The sequence below is a fragment of the Miniopterus natalensis genome, chromosome 15 (assembly GCF_054644295.1).
Source record: "Miniopterus natalensis isolate mMinNat1 chromosome 15, mMinNat1.hap1, whole genome shotgun sequence".
Lineage (NCBI taxonomy): Eukaryota > Metazoa > Chordata > Mammalia > Chiroptera > Miniopteridae > Miniopterus > Miniopterus natalensis.
Window position 1 is genome coordinate 39,953,139 of NC_142095.1, and position 21,164 is coordinate 39,974,302.

At 48.1% G+C, this 21,164-nt stretch overlaps 1 protein-coding gene across 1 annotated transcript in view; it reads right to left on the minus strand.

Annotated features, from left to right (window-relative positions):
* The window catches only part of IL17RD (interleukin 17 receptor D), a 57,370-nt gene extending 37,525 nt beyond the window's left edge, over positions 1–19,845 (minus strand). Inside the window, exon 1 of the mRNA XM_087825040.1 lies at positions 19,699–19,845. Coding sequence (XP_087681166.1) covers positions 19,699–19,824 — 126 coding nt within the window. The 5' untranslated portion in view covers positions 19,825–19,845. The remainder of the gene's footprint in view (positions 1–19,698) is intronic.
* Between the last annotated feature and the right edge of the window lie 1,319 nt (positions 19,846–21,164).

The following is a 21,164-nucleotide window of genomic DNA, read 5'->3' on the forward strand; positions in this document are numbered from 1 at the left end:
CCAGAATGTCCTGAGTGGCAAATGGTTCCATCAGATGGTGACAAAATGGGGGAGAGCCTCTGAAAGCCAAAGATTCTCAAGAAAGATTCAAGTATTTTTGTATTTAAACAACTACCCTTGAGACAAACCTTCCCTTTTTAAAATTCCTTTTTAACTGAAATGTTTTGCCAACATCACATCGCAGTTTTAACCGGGAAGCTTTGCTGAGATTTGAAGCTTCCTCAACACAGTGATTTAATTCCCAGAGTCCTTTTATAACGTGTTCCTTCATTTTCAGAAGGGTAGATGCTGGCTCGAGGTACTGAAGGTAAATGAGTGTTTCAAACGAAGCATAAATAAGGGAGACAGAGAGGCAGGCATATATTATGAATAAAAAGATAATCCTAATAATAGTTTACATTATCACGAACCAAAGTTTATATGAGCAGCTAAGCCCCCTTTCAAAGTGGAGGGCAGCTGCTGGGAGGGTGGAGGAAAATGGTATGTCAAAAATGTGACCTACCTTCAAGTTTGTTTAACTCCGCTGTCAGCCACTGCTTCCTTCCGCCACCTTCCACTGGGATGGGGCGGGGGCGGGATCCTTTTTGAAGTGTTTTATTTGCAAAGGCAGGGAACTGTCTCAGTACTAGAAGAGCCTCATCTCCGCTGTTCCCGGAAAATCCTGACAAAAGCCAAGTCACCCTCGTCCACCCTGAGGGTGAAAATGCTGATCTCATCAGAGAAGCAGCCCTGGGGACACCCTCTTACTTCCTCCCAGGAGTCAGAGGAGGATGTCCAGGATGAACAGTCTTGGTCCCTGGAGGCTGCCAGGAACCCTCTGGGAAGTAGGCTGGGGCTTGGAGGCTGTGCTACACCCAGATCTGCCAAGTCACTGAGATCCTCCGGGCATCACAGGCTCCTGGAAATACTGAACCCACACAAACACCTTTAACCAAAAGCCCTACTGTGTGGAAGTTGGATATCTGTACTCAGTAGGGTGATCCAGCCCTTACTCACCAAGCGCCCAGGATGTGTGGAGTGCGGGGCCTGCTAGGCCATGGGGAAGAGCCTAAGAGTGACTGAGACAAGGGTGATGCACCCAGGGAAGTGACATTCAGGTGGGCGTGACATACGTGTTACTAGAGCGATGATGGGGTGAGTGGGCATCTTTTGGAAGTGACGGGCTTCACATTTCCAAATTAGAACACTGCAGCATCTCAAGCCACTTACTTGGAGTTAAATATTTCTATACCTATGGGGCAGGGGGCATATCAGGAACAGGAGAAACTGTCCCTTTTCACTTATCTCCTTTTTCAATTTCCATTGATATGAAGCTCATTTCAAGATGTTCTTACCAACAAGAGCTTTCTGCAAAGGTCGCAGCTTCAGCCAGCCCAGGGCATAACAAGGGGCAGCAGCTCCAAGCCAGGAGGGGACTCCAAGGCGCCTGTGCCCCTGCCCTCCCTCTCAGCCGCATGCCACAGTCTCACGCACGCCCCCGAAGCACATGATGCGTTCAGTGAGCCACCAGTTAATGGCACTGGGGAGGCCCTCAAAGGCTCTTGTGAGCATAAAGCACTAGCCATCACGTCCAGTGTTCTCCTGGCAGAGCACCATGAGCCACAGGCCACAGAGAGGGAGCCCCCAATCATGGGGTGCTGGTCAAGGTTCAGGGGAGGCCTTCGCAACCCAGCTTTACGGGGGTGAGAGTATTTCGAGTAGAAGCTGCACATCCCATACACATCTCCTCCGCTACTGCTGCAGGTGGAGGCGCTGGTTTACAACCGCCCGGTGCCTTCCCAGGGCAACCTGTCATCACTCCTGTCTAAGCTCAGAGCTTCCAGAGGGCGTGACCCATGGAGATAAGCCTCTTCATCAAGTCAGCCTTCTTGGGGGCCCTCAAGTTGCAGGCCCTTCTGGCCTCCAAATGGGTGACCTCTTCCTGAGCCCCTCACCCTCTCTTCCTCCTCTGGCCTGTGTCACAGACCGTTCTGGAGGTGACCATCTTCCTGACAGCCTATCGGGCATTCTTGTCTCCTCCTGCCCATCAGAGGATGCCACTACAAGCCTTCACCTTATCTCCTTAAAGCACGTCTCTGCTTTATCTTCTCTCTCTACCCGGTCCCTTTATGGCCACCCACCCATGTATTCTAAGTGCAAGTCCTTTGTTTGTTGCAGAGGAAGGGGTTGCTTTTATTAGGCTTTTCCAGGGGACCCTCACCAGGAACCCACTAAAGCAACACCACTTTACCTGGGCAGGTGGCAATCACTCAGGATGACAGCTTCTGAACCCAGAGGGAAACCTGCAGGACAGCAATCCCTGGGTGAGGACTTGGGGTGTGTATGTAACATATTCTAAACTCTTTAGCTTTCCTAAGAAGAAGCTTGGTGCAAATGGGGGTGGGAGGAGTAACAAAGTTAATCTCTCAGCTCAGCAATTACCCACATGCAGATTACCTGCCAAAGAAACAATCTCTTATCTCTGATCAATTTTTATCTGCAGCTGCCTTTTTCCTGCCCCCACCACCACCTAGCACAAACCAAGTCCTCTTCGCAGTCGCTGACAGAGCAGTCCAGGCCTCCGGGACTGTCAACACCCCGATGTAATTCAGAGCTCTCAGGGAGTCTGAGGCAGTGCCCTTGTTTATGGATTCAGTGATTGATTGGGCCCTAAAAGCTCCTGGCCCAGAAGACTAAATGGGTTGAAATCAATCATTAACAGTAGTGTAATGTTAGAAAACAGGAGATGCGAGAGGGCCTTTGACCAGGTGAAAAAATGCACAGGAAATGCAAAAGATGGAAGCAGATACACACTCTGGGCAGCTCTGAGTAAACAGGCAAATCAACAGTGACCAGCAGAGCAAACAGACTCACTGCAAAAATAAAGCAATCTATGTACAAATTTTTTAAAAATTCAAATCTATATGGAGGACAAATACTTTGCTGTTATTAAAAAATATCTGCAAAAAAGACCACAGGTGAACCTTTCTCAAGAGAGATCAGAAGCAGACACCCAGGTACAAGAGGAAGAGTCTGGGTGGAAAGCGAAGTTCTCAACTCAATAAGGAGATGGAATGGGTAGGAGAGAAAAATTATACCCGCTGAACTAAAGGTTCCAGTTATCTCAATAAAACTAACTGGTAAATTCTTAAGAGTAATTCTAGTCTGACCCACTTTACAGGTAAAGAAACTGAGAGTGGGAAGGGTCACCTGCCCTGTCCACCGTTACACTCAGATGGTCTGCAATGCCCCCCTCTCTTACGTGGCACCGATATAAATGAGACAGTCTAACAAAATGGCTTCTACCCCAATATCCAGATTTATTAAAACTCCAGTAAAATATGAAAAATTTATATTCTATTTATGGGAAATGTGTGATCAATCCAAAATCGACCTTGGATAATATATATGTGGACAAAGGTTTGCTAGCCAAACTACTGGTACATAAAGAATTCCCATGAATACTTAGATTCATCTGTTTTCATAATGCGCTGTTAAGTTCAAAAGATCCACTCAATCAATATTCTTATTTTAAAACCCTGGTTTATTCCCTTAAACATCTGTCCTAATACTCTCTACTAAGCAACATTTCATCCACACCTTGCTTTAATACTACCAAATGTAAAAGCACTAAAACTTACTCAGAAGATAAATCACCAGGTAGAAAGATTCAGCCCTTCTCTAATAAATCCAAAATGAAACAAGTATGAGGTACCACCAAAATAACAGAGTAAATAAAAATTCAAAATGTCAGTATTTTTTAGGATGTGGGAAAATGAGCACTTATTCCTCTGGTAACAGACTGTCACTAATCACTAAGTAATTACTATGTGGTCAGGCATAGAGCTAAATGTTTTAAAGACAATATCACACTTAGGTCTCAAGACAATCCTGGGAGATAAACTATTATTAACCCATTTTACAGATGAAATTTTCCCAGGTCATGAAAAAATAGTAGCAAATGGTAGAGCCAGAATTTGTGGACCAAATTTACCCTTTTCCCAAAACACAATTCTTCAAAGGCCTGACCATCTTTATACAGGGCAAGCTGGTAAACACACAGTAAGAGCTACAAAACCTTTGCTCCACTTTGGGGAATACCTGCCAAGGAAACAAACCAACATGGTGAGGTTCCGGAATGGGCAGAAAACCAATCTGTGTGAAGATTTCACAGCAGCTTTACAACAGCAATAATCTGGAAACAGCCCAAACGCTTCATCAATGGGGGGAAAGGGCTGGCAAAGGGGCAGAGGGAGGGTACGCAACATGAAAATATCATGTGCCCAAAGTGGCAGGTCTCTGAACTACATCAATACATGAAAATATCTTTGGAAAACAAATTGAAGTAAAAAATAACCACAACAAAAATACAGTGATTTCAACTCTACAGTAAGATGTATCTGTGTGTTCAAGAGTGGGAGAATCAGCATTTAATGCTCATTAAGCTTTTTTTTTTTTTTTTTTGCATTAGTTTGGAGTTACCAATTTGTAAGGGCACCACAAGGAAACCCCGCTTAAATATGCTATGATCCAGAATGTCCTTCTCTTCCTGATCCAAAAAGTGACGTTTTCATATAAAAATAAAATTGGCTCTACTAATTTGAAAGCCCTCTTCTTAGGCTTTCAAGTTAAGTCCTATTTTAAAACCAGATTAACAAAACCCCCTTAGTGATAAGCCCATAGCTCATGAAATTTTTTGTTAGCCATTTAGCAAATTTATTGAAGAAAAGTAAGTTTACAAATTGGGACATTATTTCTGTCACCTTTTCGGTTGCACTAATAAAAGGCCGCACTCTCAGAATCTCACTCTTTTATAATACACTGGGAAAAGGCAGACTACTGAAGGTAAGGTGAGCCGTGGGGGTGGAGGTTTAAGAGGACCTCCCCATGAGCCAAGACAGAGGCCATGTGCTCAGAGCATAAACCGGGAGGTTTACGCCCAAGTGCCGTTTCTATAAGATCTCATTCCCCAAAGAGGAGGAGCTATGCCCACGCAGGTTCTTCATCACACTCTGGCCGGGTGGCAAGTGGCCCATCGCACCCTCAGTCAGACCACACCACCCCCCAACCCGTCTGTACATCGCTCCCCTGGGCCCTCCAATGGCTTCCTGTAGATCCTGTCACCTCAGGGGAACAGAAGCACAACTGAAGAGGACCTGAACTAACTGCTGCATCTTTTAAGACCAACGAGGTAGGGAAGCTGGGCGAGGAACTGGGCCAAAGCCGGTGCCCTCTGACTGTGCACTAGGGGAAGACAAGCAGATTCCTCCACTCTGCAAGGCTCTCCTCTGCCTGGGCAGGTCCCACGTCGGTCTTCATTCCAAGGTTCTTTTCCTCTGTCCTTACCAACCCACACGTCCTGCTTGTGTTCCCGTCTTGCCTAATACTTGAGATGACTTACTATTGTCTTTTAAGCACAAAGGACCACTGGGCTCAGTGTGCACCTGGCACAGAGACAAAGCCTCCAGGATGGCAATGTCCGCCTCCAAGGGCGAGCTATCCAATATGGTAGCCTCTACCCATATGCAGCTACTCAAACTTAGATTAATTTGAATAAATTAAATTCAGTTCCTCAGTTGTGCTAGCCACATTTCAGCCACAGCAATTAACAGTTACTGAGCTGGGCTGTGTAGGAAAAACACGTCCATTGTCACAGGAAGTCCTACTCGACAGCGCTGGTCTAAGAGAATTCAGCACCAGCCCACCTGCCTCTGCAATTCCAGGTGACATTTTCTCACAGCTGGACAACTCTTCCCAGCTGTCACCAGGCACCATCTGTCACCTCATCTGACACCTAAGTGGTAACTCAGTTTCACCCCAGCAGCATTTTTAATTCACACGTAGTAGGATGGATGTTTTTGGTGTACAGTTCCATGAGTTTACACATGTATGAATGTACAATTAAATGTGTAAATATATGCAATTGTGCATCCACCACTACAATCAGCATAGAGAACAGTTCCATGATCCCCAGAAATTCCCTAGTACTGTCCCTTTGTAGTCAAACCTGGCCTCCAACCCCCAAAACACTGGCAACCACTAATCTGGCAGCTTTTAAAAAACACAGATTCCTGGCCTTCCCCTGGAAATCCCACTTAAGCAGGTCTAGGGTGAGGACCGGAATCTCCACTCACCCACCCCCACCCAAGAATGTTCCTCAGGTGATTCTGGTAATCAGCCAGGTCTGGGAACCTCTGGGGTAAGTGCCTAATCCTAGTTTAATTTAATTATGTGCAAAGCACTCTCTGGTATCTAGTCTTGCTCTCTTCCCACCCCCATGAGTTGCTTTGTTGCACATGGCAGAAGTCCATCTCAGGCTGGGGGCACGGAAGGCAGGGCAAGCCTGACCGCTGGGGGCATGGGCAGGGTAAGAGCTCTGGCTCTGGTTTCTGGCGGAGAAAGGCCTCTCTAAGTCACGTGGCCTCCCATCCTAATCCTTTCCTGGCTCTTTGTGCCATGGACTCCTCAACTGAAAAAAAGGAACCACATCAGAAATAACTGCCTACCTCCAAGGTTCACTGGGAAGCGATGATTTAGATAAACACACTCAATGGCATGGGGCAGCCAGGTACCCTGTCCTGGATATGTCACCACCACACCGGGTTGCCTCTGGATGGCCCTCTCCTCACTCTGTTTACTTGATAGATGCAGGAGATCAAGACTCAAATTACAACAAAATTGCAGCCTTAAAAAAAAATCAAAATGTTTTTTCCTCTGAAATTCGTGATCCCAAGGGCAAAGGATCAAATGCCATTTTTTAAAGGGGACTTTGGAAGAGTTGGCATCATCTCAGAAAGCCTCCTCTGCTCAGAGAGTAAACAATTACAAAGAGGGTCCACACTTGAGTGTAACCATTCTCTACACCCCCCCCCCCCCCCCCAGCTCCTGCTCTGCTGAGGATTCCTGAAAAACAGGGACATTTAAGATGATCAAAGGAAAAGTATGGCCAACATAAGAAATGCTATCGTTTAACATCACATGTTTATTTAGCCCCACCAAGCCAAAGAGAGAAGATTGTTTGAAAGGGAGAGAATGCCTGCTTAATCAAGTAAAAATGCATTCATTACTATGCTATTCAACTTGGCTTTCCTGAAATCAGACACTTTTGCCCCTAGACCATAAGATTGAAGCGATTTGAAATGAAAATATTTCCTGTCCACTGCTTGCCAGTTTCTAGCCCCAGAGTGATATAACAGATGACATCCAGTACAATAAATGCTTTTATTAACCATAAATTTGAGACTGCTTTAGGGATTTGAAGTGTTGGGTTTCATGCTGAAAAAAATGTAATGTTATCCACAGACCATCAGTGAGTAACAAAAACAGAGGCACAGGTTATGCTACTTTGATCAAATTATGCCCCCCCAAAATCATCCTTTGCATTTAATATAGTAGTTGCATTCAGGGCATATCTTCTAGGAGCACCACAATAGTTTAATCATATGTCTTGGAGAGTTTAATGGAAATTCATCCTGAGCGCAGATTTATAGAACCAGCAGCTTCTGTTAAACAGAAAGGAAATTGAAAAGTCTTATGAGGCTACGTGAGCTGGGAAATTCAAATACTAAAATGGGACCCCTAAATCAGGGTTTCTCACCTCAGCACGATTAACAAAATGGGCCAGATAGTTCTTTATTGGAGAGGGCCAACTTGTGCACTGTAGGATGTTTACCAACATCCCTGGTCCACTAAATGCCAGTAGCATCTGCCTCTCCCAGTTGTGACAACGGAAAATATCTCCAGAGATTCCCCAAACCACCCCCAATTGAGAACTACTGCTCTAAGTCAAATTTCAGGCCCTGTTTAGCAAATGCTGTCTGATTTCTCTTTATCCATAGACAATGTCAGAGCAGGAGGGGTCTCGCAGCCTCCGGCTCTCTGCCTCAGTGCCTCCCCTGTACAGAAATGCTTAGCTCCCCTCCCCCCCACCCTGTGATTTCTGAAATCAAAGGCACTGTGCACTTTCACCAAAACCATGGGGAGTAGAGCCATGGAAACAAGAATTTTCTTTCCTATGACTAGAGCAAACTAGGCGAAGCAAAGGCAACGTGCACCCCCTCCGAGGCCCACCCTGGCCCAGCCTTTGTGTCGGGCGTGCATTCCAACACTGGGGCCCGGCCCACTGGGCTGGGCTGCCCTGCATCTCTGCCAGCATCCAGAGCACTGCTTTCTGGCCTTTCACTGTCAGGCCACAGAGGGGACTGGGGACTCGGTGCCAGAAAAGAAAATGAAAAGCGAAGTTGAACCTCTGTGGTCCATTCTCTGGATGCTGAATGTCCCACTATTACATCTCGGCATGACATTTCACGGCCAGCAGGGAAGGAGGCCCGGCCCTGAAAGCTGAACAAACGGGGGAGCTCGCAGGCCCGCCTCTGCCCTCGCAGTCTCCCTGGACTTATGAATAAAAGATGGAGGTTTTGTCTCTGTCGTTTCCCTGGTACCCTGTAGGAATAACAACTTGTCGCTTTTTGACGTTTTAACTTACTTTGAAAAATAACCAATATTAACTTTACATGTCTTGGCCCTTAAATCTGGGGTAGGGACAAATAAAAGAAAGAAAAGCCATGTAATTAGGTAGAAGGTGGTAATTCAAGTTAAACTAATGAAACTGTCTGTAAGGGACTCTAATAAAATAATTTAGGCAATACGCAATCACAGAACTAAAAGGCTGGAAACTGACTTCGAGGACATGTTTTGAGTGAAGTGGCCTTTACTGGAAATAAAGTTCAATGTTTTCTTAGCACAAAGGAAAGAAATGGCTGAATTTTGGTGTGAGGAAGCACTCAACCGTAAACCTGCCCCAGCCAAATAGAGGTTTTAATAGGGGCTCATTCCCAGTCGCTGAGGGCAACATCTACCACTGTTTGCAACAAGCTCATGTGAATAGCAAAAGCCTAAAGCATTCTTGAGACACAGCACTCTTCATTTGGAGAGAGCAATGTTAATTTCAAATAGTCTCTAATGGAAGATATTATATTACAGGACAGCACAAATGACACCCTGCACCTTCTCTGGACCCTCAGTAAAGGAAAAGGGAAGCCTTAATGTAAAGCACTGGTTTTTTTTTAACAAAACAAAAAAAAGACAACACAAGACTAAACTGGGTCACACCATTAGAAAGGTCTCTGTGTACAACAATTTCAAGTTGAAAAGCCAAATTTTGCTCATCACTAAAAATGCATCTATATTTTTTACCTATTGATACCTAAAAAACAACCACCTCACAGTCTCACCTCTAGAAGGATCTCGCCCAAATATTTAACGTGACCCTAATCATGAGGAAACAACCAGAAATCCAAACTGTGGGACTGTCTACACAAATGACCTGCACTCTTCAGAATGTGTTTGTTATAAAGGACCCAAAAAAACAGTGAAGGAACTGTTCTAGACTAAAGCAGACCAGTCATCTAAAAGTAATGAGTGGCCCTGGCCAGTGTGGCTCAGTTGGTTGGAGTGTCATCCCACGCACCGGAGTTTCTCAGGTTTGATCCCCGGTCAGGGCATGTACAGGGGCAACCAATCGATGTTTCTCTCTCTCTCTGTTTCTCTTTCTCTGCCCCCCCCCCAAAATCAATAAAAACATATCCTCAGATAAGGATTTACAAAAAAGGTAGCGAGCGACCCTGTCTGAATGGAGTGTGATTCAAAAAGAAACTGTGAAGAGGGGGGCATTAGAACAACTGAGGTATGTGAGAACCGGTGACTCTAGGCAAAAGGGAAACAGATATTCATTTTGCTGTTCTTTCAATTTTTTTATAGGTTTGAAAATTTTCAGAATATAGGCAGTACAGTAGAGAAACAGTACAGTAAGGAGAAGCCCCAGGTAGAGGTGAGTGGCTGGCTACCTGGTGGTCTGAGTGGGGGCAGGGCAGCAACAACTTCATCTTGCAGTTTAGTTTCAGAAAATGCATGCCCAAAAATATTACTAATATTTTTTCAAGGAAAATTATATAAAGTCTTAATCTAGAATAGACCTAGGATGCAAATAAATATAAAAACAGAACATTCACTTAACTGGGCAGCAGGAGGGTGGGGGGTAAGATGTACACACAGGAGACATCTAAGACATCCATGTTTTACTGCTTTTAAAAAAGTCATAGGTGCCTTTAAAATATCCTTTATGCCTTTGCCTAAAACTCTTCTGCCACTTATCATTTTCTTTCTACTCTTATCAGAATTCCTACTAATATGAAAACTTTTTAGAATAGCTCTTTAAAACTTCCCTGCCTTCCACCCAAACTCTCCCCAGTTATCCAACCCCATCATTTTTTTAAATGAGATAAAAGCAATGATTACAGTAGTCTGGATCAACTCAAAAACTATGCCCTTAAAAAAAAAAAAAAAGTGTGGCCCTTTAAGTAAAAGGAAGAAAGTTAAGTAGATGGGAAATGTGTTCAAGTGAAAAGATACGGGATAGGATTTCTGTCTCTCCAGGACTTCAAAACCCAGGGAGGAGAGCAATGAGAGAAGCAGCCTTAGGGGGGACCTGGGTGACAGTCACCTTGGGCTCACAGGACAATGGGAACCGACCCGCTCTTGCCGCCCTAAAGCAGTTTTTGGGCAGCACAACCAGATGTTACATTTTCTCTGCTTGATTTCAGTAAAACTCCATGACCTCTTTCCCAAATTAAAAAGGCAATGCTATTTTTTTAAACCACAGGAGCTATCTTTAGTGAAGCCTTCTAAGGATTTCATTAATTCATAGCCAGCCAACCAGGACTTTTCCCACAGTCTCCCACAAAAAGCCCGGGAAGTCACTGATTGCTTGGCTGGATCTGAATATGAGCAGAGGTAAGATCAGAAATATCTAGTTCCTCCCACAGGGAGGCAAGGCATGGAAATCAAAGCCAGGCAAAAACTCATTACCACAGCTGGCCAGCAAACCCACAGCCCCGGAAAGAAGGCAAAGAGCATCTTTGATTCTGGATGGACCGTCAAGCAACTTCAGAAAATGAAACGCATTCACAACCAGAGGGGACTGAAACAAAATGAGAACAGTGTTCATACCCACTGAGGGCTGCTGCTAGGGAGGGAGAGTCATTTCATTCCCATGGTTTCAATACAGTCCCGAGCCAGGATGCTTAGTTAGTGCTCAGCAGTAACTTTTCACATTTTTTTCTCATGCACAGTGCAGCATAATCTGGACAGTCCAAATATCCTCTTCAAGCAACCGACAACTTGCAAAGTACAATCCCATCCAATGCCGCCTCTATTATTCCCTGGTAGCCCATCCTGCAGCCCAGCAGCTGGCCAGTGTGGGGGCACACAGTACCAATAATCTGTGGTGTGAATGAGTAAGTGGAGCATATTTTTATGTTACTCAGCTCCTGATGCCACATGATGCACCAATGTTAACAAAACATAAGTAACTACAACTTCGGAGGCAATTTTTATTATAATTGCTTGCCTTACATGTCACCTCCTCACAGAAGCCACCCGAGATCACCCACTTGTTCAGCCATTGCTCTCATCAGCCCATTTTAATTCCCTGCAGAGCACTTAGTCATTCAGGAAACTCGGTGCCTGCCACTGATCTTGTGAGGCAGCAGGAAACAAAACAGATAAAGGCCCTGCTCTCAAGGCGCTGACACTGCAGTGGGGGAGACAGACAGACAGACAAGAAAACACTATGTGTCTCACGGCGAGAAGTTCTGCGGAGAAAAAGTGAGGAGAAGAAGACAGTCATCTGGTATTTTGCGATCCTAATCAGGCCTAGCACAGAGAAAGCACCAAGTCCTCGCTGAACGAAAGAATGGTCACAACAGGTCATTTTTAACAAGCCATTCACATGCTGGAGATGCCTTCCAAGCCTCACGATTCCTAACGGGCACATGCAGGCAAAATTCAAGGCACCCTATTATCTCGTCCCAACCTCCAGCTGCCCTGTCCCCACCCCCTCCAATGAGCCACCCTCCTCCAGCTTCGTCCACACCTTTCTTTCTGCATAAACTGTCACCCCACCTCCTGGTTCCACTGGCCGAGGGGCCCTGCTCAACACCCCCTCGGTGAGACCTGCCTTCTTCAGCCATCCTGACCCCTTCCTCTAAGCTTCCTCCACATCACCCAAAAAAGTCGCTTCTTCATACACAAATCAAGTTTCCGCTGCTGCTCCACCGCATCACTGCGGACAGCTGGACACATCCTCACTGGGTCTGGAAGCGTGCCGGGGAGGCTCTGACAACCAAATGCGGGCCTTGCAGCACAGGTGCGATTCACATGGGGGGCCGAGGGGTGGTGTGGAAAAGCCTCACAGGGAAAGGCGCGCCTCCACCAAAGCGGGGGAAAATGAGGCAAGGCGAGCAAGAAGACCGAGTTACTGGGGACCAAGTGAGAAACAGACCAAGACGCCAGGGCTCCAAAGGTGGACGCCAAGCGGCACCTCAGGCACTGGCTCCCCTTTACTGCAGAACCACGCCACCATCTGACACAGAATATCTGCTCAAAGGACAGCCTCTTGCCTCCTCAGGCCAAATAAATCTTTTTCAACTTCAGATATTGAACAGTTACAATAAATCCTAACTTGTGAGTGCCTGTGCCCCACCCAGAGCAAATGGGCCCACTGCAGAGGAAGATGACCATCGACTGTCACTCAACAGGGGCCACGCTGGCTGACTGCTCCTGCATTTGGTCTGGATTGTGTTGCATTCTCCTCAGATAAAAGGAGGGCCGTTTCGGGAGAGGAGAAACCAGAAATCACCTGGACAGAATAAAATCACAGAGAAATTTCTAAACCATATGGCCTGTCTCGGGAAAATGCACCTCTTCGTTCCAAGGAAACCCTCCCTCTATCCCCATCAACCCTCCCATTCTTGAGTAAAACTGTCCATCTCGGAACAGAAGTCTGGGGCCATAGCCAGTATTTTTTTAAAGGGTTACCATTCAATAAAAGGGGGGGGGGCAAGTCTACAAAACTGACAAAACAGAACACTTGGAAAGACTCCTAGTTTTCAAGGGAATAAAGTACTTTTTAAACCTAAAAAAGTTATTTTTAAAGCCTAATCCCTTATGATTTCAAAAGGATTCATTTGGAGCATTCATTTAACGTGTGAGATGTAAATATTCATCTGAACATTTTAATTAATACTATCAACTTCCATTCCCTTTTCAAAGTTGCCCTTTCAATTTTATATGGCATTTCTGATAAGTTCAAGCAAGCTTCCCTACAAAGTAGTAATTTTTCATGAAAAGCCTCATGATTAATGTCTATTAGATAAGGTTTGGAATGAAGAAACGTGCAATAAAATTACAATTTGTTCAGCTTCCAACAATACTCGCCATCCACTGCCCTTTCAACTCGTAAGGTACCAGCCTTATGCAAATAAGACACTTACCATTAAGTTTACTATAAAACAAATGCTTCTGGAAAGTGCACAGTAGAGGTTTTCATTTGCGCTATTAAATCAGACAATTTATAGGTCAACTTCCGCTTTAGAAGAGAATTACATGTGTGTTCACATCACGTCCTTATTTTGTCATCCATCTAGTGATTTGTTGAGGACAGCTGGTACCGATTAAGTCCCCCCTTTAAATGTTGTAGCCTTAATTAGCTACATCCACCTTCCCCCAACATTTCCAAACAAGGAACCAAAGAAAAGGGAAGCATTTTTATCACGGATACTTTGAACAATGGAGTTGTAAATGTTAAAATAATAGTCTCCATTAGAAACTAAGTAGTTATTCCCTTTTTAGGCCCCTTGATAAAAACAAGACACAGATGGAGTTCAAATTTTCAATCTTTGTTACTTAGGTAATTTTTTAATTGTTCAATTTTTAGTTTCCTGCCTGCTGTTATTAATTAAACCTTCTTTTAAGATACTGCTTGGGAAAGGATGAGGGCCAGTCTCCCTGGAGATATTCTTGGTATTATTTATGCTACAAACTTCCTACTTGGACTTCGGAGCACATGAGACCAAACAGACAGTCTGCAATTAGAGAATAAGCCAAGGACGATTTTCTACGAAGAGACACCATGGTCTTCCCAGACACTGAAGAGCTTCCAACTTACACAATGAGAAATTCAGTTGATCAAATAGTTTTAATTTGTCATCTGCAAATAAAACACACACTGCTTTGATTACAACTTAGGCTTCCCCTCTTTAAAGGAAAAAAAAAAGTGCCCATTCATGCATTCGAGACTTCAAGTGTGAATTATGTCAGCAGGCTAAACTTTGAGCAAGGTAAGGAGTCATCTCAAGGATTCCCCCTTAGAGTTGTTTTCTTCTTAGAGACTTGCCCCAGCTTTAATCTGCAGTAAGACTATCTGTTTCAATAGGATGTGATCACTCCTGGGCTTGTGTCTTTTCAATCAGCCAGTGGCCCTGCGGGGTTTAGAGTGGCAGAAAGGAAGTGGCCTGTGGTTAAACAGAGGAAATACCAAGGCATTTTAATAGAGCAAATAGTCTCTTTACTTCCCACCGGGAAGAGCTTCAAAGGCCCCGAGCCCTGGAGGAGACAATGTGTTGCTGGGCCATCAGTTACCTAAACGTGTGTCAGGCCCATTCAGAACCACCCAGCAGCCAAGACAAACACTGCCCAGGAGGATATTGCTTCCCACCAGCTGAGCAAGTCAGGCTACCTGGAGATGGGGCCCACAGCACCAACACAGACAGCCCCCTCTGGGCCTGCTGAAACAGGGAACCCTCCAAATTTGGCACAGATGCAAAAGGGAAAAGATTTCAGCTGCCAGGCTAGGGTGGCGAGAGAGAGAGAGAGAGAGAGAGAGAGAGAGAGAGAGAGAGAGAGAGAGAGGTCAGCTCCAAGGGAGCTGCCCCCACCCCAGCCTGTGAAACTTCTGGGGGTGCTGAGCTCCCACTTTAAAAATCGAGGGTGGGGGCCCAGGCTTCCAGAAGCCTAAAAACCCATCCATCAGAGGCAGATGCAGGAGTCAGTGAGGAGGAGTGAAAAGGACAATTAATTGTTGGTAGGGTGGCCCCAGCACAGCAGCAGCAGACATCTGCTGGGGCAGGGTATGTAAAAAGTTTAGGGACCAATGGGGGAAACGAGGGTTGGAAATGTTGAAAAGAAGAAAGAAAAAAAAGGACACATTTTAGGCCAAATGAAGCTTGAAAAATATTCAACTTAAAATAAAGACTTAAAAAAGCATTAGCAGTTCTTTCCTTTGTTGGGAAGCTGTCTGTAAGGTTTGAACGGCTGAGAACATGATTTGGACCCTACTCTGCTCTTTCCTGAGACTGTTTTCCAGACAAGCCCAGCTGTTCTGGGGAGGAACCCAGTGGAAGTGTCGGGTCTCCCTCACTCCTGGCCTCTTCAACCCCAGGCCAGAGGCACCCACCCAAATCAGGGTGCCCTGCCCAGCTAGCTCCCCAGGTCCTCTCTCAGCCAACCTGACCCCTTTCATTGGCCAGGGCTCTGATCCTAAGTCCAGTGAAATAATTTAACATGAAACTCTGACTTTAAATTATTAGAATGTGGCTTCCCTCCCCTTTCTCCTGATCATGGAAGCCTGTCTCCTAAAACGATGTCTCTCATCCTTGAGAGAACATCAGGGGAACTTGTTAAAATGCCAATTCCTGGGCCCCACCTCACTCCCATCCTGGTCCCATTAGCCTAGAATCTGCATTTTAACAAGTTCCCAAGGCAATCCTGATACTGGAAGCCTCTGGATTCACATTGAGAAATCTTGTTTGGAAGTGGTTGCTATATCCCCGAGTTAATAACTAGCACAATGCCCCAGGCGCTGCAGGGGCTCGGGGTCGAGTGGGGAGAGGAGGGAGGGCTGCTCAAGAGAGATGGACAGGGGCCAGGAGGAGTCCCAATTAACACTGCAAAACAGGTTGGAAGAAGCATCGCACTTATAAAAATGTCTCTCTGAGAAGCGTGTCAACCAGCGCTGAGTCACTTTTAACCAAGAATTCTGTAAGGGACAAAAAAGCATGTATAACACGGACAACATGGCCACAGGACAGGCAGACCAGATGCGGGCTTGGGAGCCATGAGCTGCAAGTGAATGAAAACGCATCCAATTCAGAATCAAATAAACATGCCTGGGCCCACAGCCAAGGAGAGTTCTCGGATTGGACTTTTATCAGGGACCTAAATTTTAACCAGCTGGAGCTTCTTCTTTTCCAAGTCCACCCTATTCCTTCCTACCTTTTGAGATGAAGTATTTGCCTTAAATGGGAAACTTGCACTTCACTGTAAAGATGATGCCAGCCTTCTAGCTTCCTGAATTCCTGAAGGCGTGCACATTTTGGGGGTAGAAATTGTGTTCCAGGATAACAGACCAGAGAAGGCGTACCCCAGTTAGGTAGGAAGGTAAGCAATGCTCCTCTTCCACTACAGGAAAAGCAACTAGATAAAAACCTGTGCAAGTAGACTCCTAATTCTATGCTCCATAAACAGGCTCCCCAGACACCCAGCAAGACAAGGGGAAGAAAACTTCAGCACAAGTCATTGGCACAGTTACCCATCATAAACAAACCCATTCCACTGTCAAGAAGCATTGAGTTAAGACCCAGTGTCAATGAGGATGCAAAACTTCCCCTCTGGAAGTTTTACAAATTGTTACTTTTTGGGAAAACTGTTATTTATTACTCAAAAGAGCAACTTTACCTGGCAAGGGCCCTAAGAGGTTGTTATGGGTTTTTTTTAAAGTAGTTGAGGAAGTGTGCCCACAAATCATTTCTAAAACACTGAACTGTGTTCAAGATGGTATCGGCCCTTAATTGCGCCGCTAATAATGGGGAGGTTGTGAAATCTGACCACGTAAACCAGGCCGGCTCCTCTGAGAGCAGCCCTAAAGGGTGTGTTAGCAGAGCTGCCAAGGGAGGGTTGGCTGGCTGCAGTCACCTTGCAAGTCCTGGGAAAATACACATTCCTGCAGGGGTAAGAGTTTCTGGAACAAATGCTTCCTGGAGATCAAGGGGGTCATTCGCTCACTTCCTCTCCAGCACCCAGATGCTGCCCCTCCTTCAGGGCTCACTTCTCTACCCTACTGTCCCCCTCTGAGGTGCTGTGTGGCCTGGACCCGCGGCAAGTCCTCTCCTGTTTGCTTCACACATAGTGGACCCTTATTCTTATATGTTCACATAGCCCCAGCGAGACTATAAGCATCCTCAGAGCTAAGACCAACATCCATCTGTGGGCTGAACACCACTATCTGGTAGGAGACTTGGACATGAATCAAATACCCAAGTCACTGTACACCAGCACGTACTGGCCAGTCCTCTGACAGAGCAACTTCTGGAAGAACTTAGCTAGGGAGGTGGAAGCAGGGAAGGCTTCCCACAGGAAGTGATGCTGGAGCTGAGAGGGGAGGCTGAGGTGTAAGAGAAGGAACACCAGCGGGAAGAGCATGTGATGCATAAGCCTGCTGTGGAGAGGACACGGGAGCCTGGTGCTCTGAACTCTCCCCCACTTCTTAAAATCTATCACTTAATACAGGATCTTGCAGGATGGCTGCAGGGTCTAATTCGGTTCAGCCGAGATTTATAGGGCTCCAGGCTCTGAGGCCACCGCGATGAAGTTAAGTCCCTGCCTAAAAAACTAGTCTGAAGACACAGATGTGAGCAAATGCAGATGATGTAGTCTGGTGAGAACCCAAGTGCAAGGACCTGCATGAAAAGACAAAACAAGGGGAATGGCGTTCTGGGACACCTTCTCTCTGAGGAGGCATCACTGAAGCTGAGTCGAGGGCCAAGCAGGGTCTCGGAGGAGTAAAAGGCATCCCAGGATCAGGGAAAAGCATGCCTTGGCAGCATAAAGGGCACAGGATTAGGAAGCAGAATGAGAGGGGCTGACGCTGGGAGGATGGGTGTGCAAGGCAGGTAGGCAAGCTGGGTCAGGGAAAGCTGGTGGCTCCATCACATACAGCGAAAGGCAAGTCCAAGAGGGAAGGATCCATGTATGGGGTTAGGAAGAGCCTGGAATCTGAGAAATGGCCCAGAGGCTCCGTGCTCATTCAAGGAAAGAGGCCCACATAAATGGGAGGCGACTGGGGGAAGGGCACCATTAATTCCGTGGGGGTGCAGGGTTAGGGGAAGAGAGCACATTCCCACAGGGAGAGAGAAAAAAACCCCAGGCTTGGCTCCCACGGCATTAAAACTTCACAAGTTCTGTGTACTGACACATGAAGCCACCTAAGCAATCGCAGAGGGACAGGAAGTTGGACTGATTCACCTATGCCGTCACATGAAATCCCGGAATAAAATGCCTGCGATGCTGTTACAATTATCCAAAAACCAACCTATCAGTCCAGGTCCAAAAAAATCTAGTAGGATCAACATGAGATAGCTTTTAAACCTGAAACTGGAAAAACACACACACAAAAAATCCCAAAAACTTGGTATCTTCTTATTATTTTTAAATAAAAAAACCAAGAACAGTGACATTTTGCTAAAATGGGAGAGTAAGAAAATGTGATGTTTCACTCAGATAGGATGGAGGTTTTATACTCACTGCAGGGTGTGTGAGAGGGTGGGCTACAGTTGTCTCATTGTGCAGCTCTTGGGTTTAAAGACATCCCAGCCGCCCGGCTCACACCTGGCCTTGCACAGTTTCTCCGAAGGTGGGGGCTCGGGAGCTGGAGGCAGCAGCCTGCGCTGAGGCCCTTCAGCGCGCCCCAGAGGAGGTGCGTCCACGGTGCCCGAAGCAGCTGCCTCACACCCACCCCTCAGAGCGGCAGCGCTGGGGAAAGCAGGAAATCCCCACTGACTCCCATTCTCCAGGCTCGGGCACTGAGGCTCGCGGCTGCCCGGCGCAGAGCCAAGGTCAGGTCCGCGGCTGCCTGAGCACAAAGCCCGTGCGCTCTACACAGGCTGAAGGCTGTGAGCGCCCTGCTGCCCCGCCAGCCCAGGCTCCCGCGGGAGGCTCGGGGCGGAGGGATGCAGTCCCCAGGTACCCGGACCGCCCCACCCCAGGCATCCGGGTGAGGACCCGGCCCGCCAGCGTCCCGGCGGCCCAGCCCCCCCCCCCCCCCCCCCCGCGCCCGGGCTGCGTCCGAGGAGCGCGCGGCTCGGTGGAGACGGCTCCCAGCCCGCGGCGGAAGCCCGAGCGCCTCTCCAGTCCCGTCTCGGGCACCTGACCGAGATGACAAACTCCTGCCTCCCTTTGGCGATGAAAAATATCCTCAGCTCGAGCTGAGGCGGGGAGCGGGGCGGGGGTGACCCGTGAGACCGGCCGTAGGTGAAGGGGTGAATGGGGAACCAAAACTTCCCAGCAAGTCAGAGCCGGGGTGGGGAGAGGGGAGTAAGGCGGCCGGGACTCGCAGGAACAAAGCGCCCGCGAGAGGGGGGCGCATCCCTCCCCCGCGCCCCGGGTCCGCAGAGCTGTGGACCAGAGGTCGGGGGGAAGACTCCCACTCCCGCTTTGGAAAGCGCCCCCACATCCGGACAGCTCGGAGGGTCGGTCCCAGCTCCCGGGCGCGCAGCCCTGAGGCGTTGGAGGTCCCGGGCCAGGAACAAAAGATGGGGCGCCCTTCTCCCACCCGCCGCCGGCGCGGGACCCCGGTCCGTGGCCGCGCCTCATTAGCAACACAAAGCCGGGGGTCTGGCGGCCCCTTTCATCCCGGCCGGGGCCGGCGGACGGGCGCCCCGGGAGGGAGAGAGAGGTCCGGGGATGCGAGGGATCCAGCCCCGCAGCGGAATCCGCAGGAAACAAGTCAGCGCGGGCTCCGCTGCCCGCGAGCACCTGTGCGCGGCCGCTACCGCCGCGCCCCGCACGCTTTTGGGGACCGCGAGGAACTCGCTGCCCTCTCCTTACCCTCCAGCCACAGGTGTCGGCGCCCCGCGTCCTGCCGGAGCCACCCGCGGCCACGGCCAGCTGCGAGCCGTTTAGACAGGCGTTGACAGTGAAGAAGACAGAGCAGAGCTGCAGCCACGGGGCCATGGCCGTGCGCTCGCCCACCCCGGCCCTGCTCTGCGCCCCGGCCGCCCGCAGCAAGCAGCCCCGAGTGGGCGGTGGCGCCCGCGGCTGCGGCGGCGGAGTGGGCCGCACCACCGAGCATGCGCCGCGGGCCGGGCCCCGCCCCTTCTCTCCAGACCCCGCCCCCAGCCGGGGCTCCCTGGGGTTGGCCCCGCCCCTCCGGCCCAGCCCTCCTTCTTAGCCCCGCCCCGTCCCCTAGGCCCCGCCCCGTGGCCACGCCCCAAGTTACCCGAGGAGAAGCTGGCGGCTGCAGTCTTTTCCCTCTCACCCGAGGTCTTTTTTTAATGCAAAGGATTTGTGCAAGTGATGCCTGCTCCCTTCTAAAACTCAGAAAAATGCAAAGAATATAATAATAATAGTTTTAATAATAATTTAACAAGCACCTACTCTTTGCCAGGCCTCTTCTTAAATCCTCCCAACCGCACAGGGCATTGTCAGTACCGCTATCCCAGTTTTCAGGAAGGTGAAGTTAGGGTAAGGTGATGGTTAGAGAATCCCAGCTGGGACCTCGGACAAATGGCGTCCTCTCCGCGTTTCTGTTCCCTTCCCCCGTAGACTGGAATAAAAATAAGGGTAAGTATCCTGGGCTGGGGAGGATTCTATCGGTCGGCACACAGCAAACACTCAATAAATGCCCCAATCTGTCATTAGCGGACATGCATAACGTCGCACAGCTGGTACCTGCCAGACCGACATTCAGATTCAGATCTGACAAACCCAATTCTCTCTTTTTCAAAAAATATGTCTATTGATTTCAGAGAGGAAGGGAGAGGGGGAGAGAAACATCAGTGATGAGAGAGTCGCTGATCGGCTGCCTCCTGCACGCCCCCTACTGGGGATCGAGCCCACAACCCGGGCATGTGCCCTGAGGGGAATGAACAAACATCTCCTCAATCATAGGGTTGATGCTCAACTGCTGAGCTAGCTGGCCCGGCAAAATCAATACTCCTAACTTACCCTTGTGAAGTGGATAGTATATCTGCTTGGAAGAGGGAGCTCAGAGAAGTGGGGGAGCCAAGGTCATGCAACTTTTCACCACAGTCCTCCTCTCTGCTTTGTCTTGAATATTTGCACCTGAATCCAACCACCTCGCCCTTCTCCATTGCCCCCTCCTTTATCTAGGCCACCACCAGTTCTCCTCCACAGCCCCTCCTCACTGACTCACTCCTAGCCCCCACAGCAGGGGAAGTCAGGGGTTCTACCTCCAGTGTCAGGGGCTGACATGAGGCCAGGACCACTTGGGTGTTGATGAAACACTAAAGAAACCATGAGGCTGCCTGCTCCTTAGGCTCTTTCATCTATAT